This window comes from Macaca nemestrina, chromosome 12 (genome assembly GCF_043159975.1).
Source record: "Macaca nemestrina isolate mMacNem1 chromosome 12, mMacNem.hap1, whole genome shotgun sequence".
Classification (NCBI taxonomy): Eukaryota; Metazoa; Chordata; class Mammalia; order Primates; family Cercopithecidae; genus Macaca; species Macaca nemestrina.
Window position 1 is genome coordinate 89,326,601 of NC_092136.1, and position 9,301 is coordinate 89,335,901.

Here is a 9,301-nt window from a genome sequence, read left to right on the forward strand (position 1 = left end):
TGAAATAATTGTTACAGTTAAAATATTTCTTTGAATAACCTGTGTTAAGTCAACTTTCTTGCCTCTCATTCCAAACTTGTCTGTTGAGCTTTGGGCCCCCAAGTGTGGTTTTTAATACTTAATAAACCTAATCAGTCAATTTACCCCTTTCTGTGCAATCTAATCAATCTCAGGAAGTGGGTGTGGTCTTTCCTGGGCCCATACCCTTTAAAAAGATGCTTGTCCAGAGACTTCTCTCTCCTTCAGTGAGGACCCACTGCATTTGTGACTGCTGGGCTTTGGAGCACCAGGACTTACTTCTAATCTCGATATCTACAGAGCTTCTAGACTGAGACCATTCATAATAGCCTTGTGAGTATAAAATCTGCAGTAAACTCATCATGCTCACTTTTTCTCTTAAAAATACTTTAAATTTACCCAGCAGCATGCTTGGGTCTTTTCTAAGCAAACAAGTAACTGTCTTCATGATTTTACAGAAAATCAATGTAAAGTATCTTCAATTTGTAACATCTGGTTTGTGTGCCTTGCTATTTGATTCTTCTTACGTGACTATTTTCTGTATTGTTAGATTTTTTTTTAAGTGTGAAAAGGTATATTTCGATAGTTTCATGCAATGATAGAACACATAAAATACCTAAAATGTTCCCTAGAATGTTGGCGTGTAGTAATGGTTATAATGTACACCAAAGTCAATATTAAAAATGTTGAATTACTTTGAAACTTCTTATTGCAAAGGTCTTATTTGCTGTGTCTTCAAAATTTGCAGTTTGTAGACTAGATTTGAAAGCTGTTGAAAATAGTTTTAATTGGCCAGGCACGATGGCTCATGTTTGCAGCCTAGCACTTTGAGAGGCCAAGGCAGGCAGATCGCTTGAGGTCTAGAGTTAGAAACCAGCCTGACAAACATGGTGAAACCACGTTTTTACTTAAAATACAAAAAAATTGTCATAGCATGGTGGCGGGTGCCTGTAGTATCAGCTACTCGGGAGGCTGTGGCAGGAGAATTGCTTGAACCTGGGAGGCGGATGTTGCAGTAAGCTGAGATCACGCCACTGCATTCCACCCGGGTGACAGAGTGAGACTGCATCTCAACAACAACAATAAATAAATAAATAAATAAATAAATAAATAAATAAAAGGGAAAGAAAGAAAGAAGTAAAAAAAATAGATGTAACCCTCTGACAAGGGCTCCCAAGAGGCTGCAACTCCCAAGTCACTAAAAGGAATGGTGAATTGGTGGCCATGCTTCCATTAACTGCATTTCTGGATTTTCTAGTGTAGAGTGGAAAACCTAATACATATCTTCACTTTTATTGTTATTTTAGAAGATAATTAATTGTTGATTAATTCTTGTAAATTATTATAGCTTAAATATTCACTATTTCAGAATGTGAAAGTGTTCTCTCTAATCATCTGAATTGAATATGGGAAAAAATTTTCTAAATTAAAAATAATAGATATGATTTACGATTAATGTAGTGAAAGGAAAAGTTTTGATATTAAAGTTAAAGGGACAAATTTAATGATTGATAATTTTAGGAGCTGATAGTCCACTCTGATTAATCAATCTTAGATAAAACCTACTTCATTTATAATTGTGTGAGCAAACTTCATAGGTGAGTTTGCAGGCAGGGAGTACAGAATAATAGCAGAGATACTAAGTGTCTTTCATATATTATCATCATGGAATCGTTGAGAGAGAATGACAGAGACAGAACGAGATTAAGAATGTTCTTAAGAATGAGATTAAGAAATAAGAATCAGCTTATATAAGTGACTGAGAAATCATCTCAGCTTTTACCGTCTACCCAGGCTTTAAGCTTGCTAAGTAACTGGGAATGATTGAGAGCATGGCTTGTTTAACAAAATACCATGAGGGCTCTCATCTCATTTTCTCATTTGAATCGTAGTGGTTGTTCATATCCATAAGTTTCATACCCGTGGATTCAACTAATCTCAGAAAAAAATATTTACAGGAAGAAAAAAGCAGCTGTACTGAACAACATATCCCTTTTTTTTTTTTTTTTTTTGGGAGACGGAGTCCCACTCTATTACCTATGCTGGAGTGTAGTGGCATCATCTCCACTCACTACAACCTCTACCTCCTGGGTTCAGGCAATTCTCCTGCCTCAGCCTCCTGAATAGCTGGGACTACAGGCACGTGCCGCCACGCCCGGCTAAATTTTTGCAGTTTTAGTAGAAACAGGGTATCACCATGTTAGCCAGGATGGTCTTGGTCTCCTGACCTCATGATCTTCACACCTCGGCCTTCCGAAGTGCTGGGATTACAGGCATGAGTAACCGCACCCTGCCAAACATGTACATATTTTTAACAATCTTCTTGCTGTTCCTAAACAGTATGGCATTACAAGTATTTATACAGCATTTACATTGTATTAGACATTCAAAGTAATCTAGACATAAAGTATTCAGGAGGATAGGTTTAGGTTACATGCAAATCCCACACCATTTACTAATAAGAGCCTGGAACATCTAAGGATCTTGGTATCTCAGGGATTCCTGGACCCCAATTTTCTATGGCTATTGAGGGAAAACTTTATAAATCCAGCATGTTTGCATTTACTGTGTCTCAGTTTATACTGGAGCTAACTTATTAGACATATTGGACAGACTCAAGTAGACAAGGAAAATTGTCCACTGGCTTTTTTTTTTTCCTTTTCATCGGGGCAAATAAAAATAAGAGAAAGAAATTCTCACTTTTTTTTTTAATTTTCAGAGATATGGATTCATACAGCCTGCAAGCCTCCCAGAATGAGCTCATTTGCTCCATTTGCATGAACTACTTCATAGACCCGGTCACCATTGACTGTGGGCACAGCTTTTGTAGGCCCTGCCTCTACTTCTGCTGGGAAGAAGGCAGAGCACCAATGCGCTGCCCTGAGTGCAGAGAAATCTCAGTGAAGCCCGACTTCAACACCAATGTTGTACTCAAAAAGCTGGCTTCCCTAGCCAGACAGACCAGACCTCAGAACATCAACAACTCACACAGTATCTGTGTGCTCCATGAAGAGACTAAGGAGCTCTTCTGTGAGGTTGACAAGAGATTGCTCTGTGGGCCCTGCTCTGAGTCACCAGAGCACATGGCTCACAGCCACAGTCCAATAGGATGGGCTGCTGAGGAATGCAGGGTATGTGATGCCTCTAAGGCAGTTTGATATGTATAGAGTCCCAAATAAGAATGGTGAGGGCCAATGCAACGATGGTGATGAGAATGCAGATGGTGGAGGTGGTGATTATTCCATGTCAATCATAACACATAAACGTGTCCTTTCAATGTTGCTGACTAATTTAGCACTCTAATCATAGCTGTGTTGAGACTTCACTAAAGGAGGTTTCCTTAGAAACATTGTTCAAATGTGTAGAATGGAGCTGTGGAACAGGTGACCAGCACCAAGAACACTTTTCAAAGTCATGTTATATAAAAGCCAGTTTCTCAGAAAATTGATGATATTATCTGAAGGGTCCCTTCAAACTCTCTATTATCTTTCTATGACTTTTCATATCCAAATTAATAGAACCAAATTTGTTTAACTTGAAAAATCTGACCACTCCACTCTAACTTGAATTTGTGTTTCTTTCAATTACAGCCTTTTTATTTGATTGATAAGGGGATGAAATCTAGTATACTGTCTCCATTTTTGCTAAGCTTCTTGCTTCTTTTGCAGGAGAAACTTATAAAAGAAATGGACTATTTGTGGAGAATCAATCAAGAGACACAAAACCATCTAAATCAGGAAACCAGAAAATTTCGTTCGTTAGTGGTAAGAATGAAAATATTTCCTTCATTTTTACGCAAATAAAGACAATGTTGGCTTATACTTTTTAGCTAAATTCAAATTACCAGTTAAAAGATAGTGATTTCACCCCAAGAAAATGTAGTGATTTCAACTGATATAATAGGAATCGCAAATACAGAAGCCCACACAAGCTAGCCAAATTAATTCTAGTATATTGGATAAATGGCATGATATGTATTCTAGTTCAAATTTGAAGGTTAATATAAACTTTTTCAGACACTGGAGATGAGGCAACATTTCACTAAGATTGGGTGTGAGGAAGAGGAAAGAAATAGAATAGTATATAGAGTAAAAATATAGTAAAAGTAAAAACAAAAACCGTATAATATGATGTATGGCTAATTGTTCTTTAACATTTAGCGAATCAGACATGGAAAAATCCTAAAAGAGAGATTAATAGAGGAAATAATTGACTCAGTAAGAACTGTAAAAAAGGATCACAGTGACAGAAACCAGGAGTCTTTATATAGGTTTTAATTTAAAAAGGGAGAGAGAATAGGAATATTGAAAAAGATGGACAGAAAAAAACACCAAATAGTCAAGACTCTTTGCAAGAGTGAGGCAGAAAGTTTACAAATTGCTTGATTACACCCAGCATATAATTATTTGAACTTTTCTATTGAGAGTGAGAACATGTAATTCTTTTAACCAAACATCTCTGCAGGACTATGTGTCAATAAGGAAGGTGATAACCACTATTCAATATCAAAAGATGCATCTACTTCTCGATGAGGAGGAGCAACTGCATCTGCAGGCACTGGAAAGAGAAGCAAAAGAGCTTTTCCAACAACTACAAGACAGTCAAGTGAGAATGACCCAACATTTAGAAAGGATGAAAGACATGTACAGAGAGCTGTGGGAGACGTGCCATATGCCTGTCGTGGAGCTGCTCCAGGTGAGGAGGGAGGGTCCATCCTCAGAGACAGGAAGTCCTTGCTGGACATTGCTGCCAGGACATGCAAATGTCACCTGCATATGTCACTGCTCTAAGCTAAGTGACACATGCTGTCTGACTCCCACCATTATAGTACATCTGTCCAGTCACTTATTACTGGATACTTTGGTAATCTTTGGGAAATTTTTGCCATTTTAGGAGATCACATATAACAAAATTCTCTTCAACATAATTTAGAGTACTATCCACACAGAGAGATCATCTAAAATCATTAGAACTTGAGGCTGGGGAAGGTTAGTAATACTCCATTTATATGCCCTAGTTCCTCCTCACTCTCTGATGTCCCATACAGCAGTGATTTGCTAAAGCCATTGAGGGGTTTCCCCTTGCCTGGGTGAGGTTTGTGAAAGTTGCTCATCAATGTCCGTGTACTCTGTTTCTCATATGGTTCTGCTCTGTTTTTTACCAGTTGTCATGAGTGGTCAGACCTTTCCTTGGAAATAAGATTAGGAAATTAATGACACTGGAAACCTAGATATCTTTGCTTTACTCTACCATCTCTTGCTCAGCTCCTTTCTTCTTCATGCCCACTGATGATGCTTTCCATTATTTAGTTGAGGTTCTGTTATTAACGTAGCCTTGAATGATTACTTAGAGGGGAATGAAGAGAGATACACATTTTTAAAACACTAAAACAGAAAGAAAAAAGAGTATGAGAAAAGATGCAGAAGGAAAAATCTCTCATAATTAACATTGTCTTTTATTTTTTGCAGGATGTGGGAAATGTATCAGCAAGGTGAGTTTACACTAAAAAAATGCTTTTTCTGAGAAGTTCATTCTCTTGTGAATGAACGGGGTGTACACATTTTGAGGTACTAATATCATTCTCAGTGGCTATTTCCATTTTTGTTTGAAAAGAGAGCCTGAGGTCTTCTCTTTGGTCTGGAAAGTTTTCATCTTAAAATTTGTATGAATTCAAATATATGTAAAAACAGTTTGCCATTCTGAAGTTTGTTCTTCCCAGTCCATCCATCCTGTCCAGCCCTACCCCACAGATCTTAATACAAAATTACTTTGAGGAATCATAGAGGTGTCTTCTACTCTGGAGGGGTAGGAGATTAAAAAAAAAAAAAAAAAAAAAAAAGACTGAGGGAGGAGAGAGATTCCCTCTGGGTGTCCTGAGGAGGAAGGTTTTGTTCCTAAAAGTGTCAATGACCTGGACCTACTCCATCACAATACACCCAGTTCTAGGAAAGACCTCAGGAAAATGGTTGCCTCGGGACCCTCAGCAGCAGGGTGTTCAGGCTGGAATTATTCTCTTTTGTTTTGCACAAAAGATGAAAGCTTTTTGTCTCAGTGAATATTCTATGTTAGACAGTGACTAGCATTAGTGACAGCTACAGGCTCAGATCCCAAAGATTTTTGTTTGAGTTTTTTGCTCTCTGAAATGTTTCCAAGATTTTTGCATACCCTCAGGGGGTATGATGAGGAGAGGGACGCAATGTCTTTTAATGACTTTAGAAGTTGTGTAATGTCTGAAAACAACATATGTGGGGAAATTGGGTTTTTATGCAAAAAAAAAAAAAAAATCAGAAAAAGCAACCTCTTCTGGCCCTTGGAGTGTGGAATAAAATGTGCATGCAGTTAACCAAAACATGAATTCCTCAGAATTCTGAGGAAACATGTTATATGAAAATATGATATCTTTGTATGATGGTATGATTAGCTCTGGGCCTGGACATATAGCTGAGGCCATTTTTTTGCAGGGCTGATTTGGCACAGATGCAAAAGCCCCAGCCAGTGTACCCAGAGCTTACTTCATGGCGCATAACTGGAGTCCTAGACATGCTCAACAACTTCAGAGGTAAGATCCAGCTGCTTAGCAGTCCAGCCTCAAATCATTTGCTTATTGCGTCCCTTGGTCGAGGCTTTTCCCATTTAAGTTGTATTATTTTTGACATGTAGGTAATACATAGTTTTCCAAAGCATGTGCATCTTCTCTACCTGCATAGTAATACTACAAAGATCCAAACTCAATTTCCTGAGTTAGAGTTTGATGAAAATGTAAAGCAAGGTACATACTTTGTCTGCAGAATAAGAGGACAAAGAGTATTCAGGTCATGTAGTTATGAAGACACTAGTTGTCACGGTGGCATCAGTATTTCGTGTTAGTTCAATTTAATTCAATTTTGAGGGTTAGATTTGGCATAATGGTTTTTAATTGGCTCTATTCCATGTGCATTTACATGCATTCTTCAAGTAACCTTTATTAGTTACAAAATCAGAGCATTTTGATAAAAAAATGACTAAAATATCCATAATCAGGACAATTTTAATGCCATCATATACGTAACAACTGAAAGGTGAGGGATCTGTGAACATGGCCTAAGCATGTTACCTCCATTCAAGAGGGCAGGTCTAGGTAGCAGAGGGCAGGAATGCAGAGTAGATTGAATCAGGAGCTAAAGAGATATTGTAAAGCCAGAGTATCCCTTTCAGAAACTTATAAACTTTACATGTGTCAATTTCTACCAAAGTTTTGAGGTTTGAGACTATAACAGGCATAACTTACATTCCAATAAATACTCACATCATGGCAAAGTGATATCTACCTGTTGATGATCTTAAAGACAAATAATACAAGAAGATTTTCTATTAAAGAAAAAAAAAACATTTTATATATGTCCTGAAAAAAACTATGCAGAGGTAGACATTAAATCATTACTTCGCCCAGTGATATGGTCACATTTTTTCTCTATTATTTAAGGAATAGTATATAATTGTATGTGCTGTAGAGTTTTAATGACATTTCATCTTCATGCATGCATGGCGCTGAACTCTCTTGGCTTCCTCTTTTCTGTATTTTCTTGGAAGAAAAGCAACTGAAGTGAATAATTGGGCCACAGAGCCTCTGTCCCTCATAGCACTCACTAATATAGTACTTTTTCCTTGTCAGTGGATAATGCTCTGAGCACGGAAATGACTCCTTGCTATATAAGCCTTTCTGAGGATGTGAGACGTGTGATATTTGGAGACGACCATCGCAGTGCACCCATGGATCCCCAGGGAGTGGAGAGCTTTGCTGTGTGGGGAGCGCAAGCGTTCAACTCTGGCAGGCATTACTGGGAAGTGGATGTGACCCACTCCTCCACCTGGATTCTGGGAGTCTGTAGAGATTCCACGACAGCAGATAGCAGTATCCTTATTGATTCTGATGAAACATTTTTGTTAATTTCCTCAAAGAGGAGCAATCGTTATAGTCTCTCCACCAACTCTCCACCTTTAATTCAGCATGTGCAAAGGCCTCTGGGTTGGGTTGGGGTGTTTCTGGATTATGATAATGGATCTGTGAGTTTTTTTGATGTTTCTAAAGGTTCTATTATCTATGGTTTTCCTCTTGCCTCCTTCTCTTCCCCTCTGAGACCTTTCTTTTGCTTTGGTTGTACATGAAAAGTTGGTTTCATGATGATTTATTGTGACCTCCCATATATGATGTAAATAGTGTCCTGAGACCTTATGTGTGAGAGCCTGTGAGCTCCTTGTAACTTCATGGAATGTAATTACTTTGTGGTTATACATGGTATAACCACCTTGAATGTGTACATTTGTTAATTAAGTTATTTTAAATAATAAATTATTGTGGAATCTTTACTAGAACATCAATAATGGCTTTTCTTGTGCAAGTTTTGTTGAGATTCATTCACTTACCGTGAAAGTCATGTTCTAATGTATTTAATTCAGAGAATGTTAGTATATCACACGTGTGCAGCCATCAGAACTCTCTACTGCCTGGGCACTTTTATCATTTCCAGAAGAATCCCAATACCCATTAACATTTATTCTCCATTCACCCTCCCCCATTCCTTCACAACACTTAATCTACTATTTATGTTTTTGTATTCAGGTAAATAAAATCATACAATATAGGTTTTTTTAAATCTGATTTTTTTTTTTTTTTTTTTTTTGAGACGGAGTCTTGCTCTGTCACCCAGGCTGGAGTGCAGTGGCCGGATCTCAGCTCACTGCAAGCCCCGCCTCCCGGGTTTACGCCATTCTCCTGCCTCAGCCTCCGGAGTAGCTGGGACTACAGGCGCCCGCCACCTCGCCCGGCTAGTTTTTTTGTATTTTTTAGTAGAGATGGGGTTTCACCGTGTTAGCCGGGATCGTCTCTCGATCTCCTGGCCTCGTGATCCGCCCGTCTCGGCCTCCCAAAGTGCTGGGATTACAGGCTTGAGCCACCGCGCCCGGCCTTTAAATCTGATTTCTTTTTCAGAGATTATGTTTTCAGTTTTTACACACTGTAAACCATTTGTCTTACTTGTATATTTGAACAGGCTGGGGTAGAAAAATGAAGTGGTATATATCTTATCTTACAAAGAATAAAGACGAGTGCTTATTTTCTTTAAGTCTGACCAAGTTAAGTTGACCTCACAGACTTTATTATTTATCAGCATCCTAGTTATTAATCACATTTCAGCTCATACAACAGTTTCTCAGTGCTGGGTTGCTCTGCTATTACATATTCTCTGAGTATATTATATCAGATTATAATATTCTGAAAACTCTTATTACTACCAGATTGAAAATT

The 9,301-nt window shown here is 38.2% G+C and overlaps 1 protein-coding gene across 1 annotated transcript; it reads left to right on the forward strand.

Moving 5' to 3' along the window:
- Positions 1–2,741: 2,741 nt before the first annotated feature.
- LOC139357355 (tripartite motif-containing protein 64C-like) lies at positions 2,742–8,264 on the forward strand. Its single transcript, XM_071073964.1, has 6 exons — positions 2,742–3,149; positions 3,687–3,782; positions 4,483–4,713; positions 5,487–5,509; positions 6,480–6,577; positions 7,670–8,264. Exons 1-6 carry the CDS (start codon positions 2,742–2,744, stop codon positions 8,161–8,163), a joined length of 1,350 nt encoding a protein of 449 aa, XP_070930065.1. The 3' UTR covers positions 8,164–8,264.
- Positions 8,265–9,301: the final 1,037 nt, after the last annotated feature.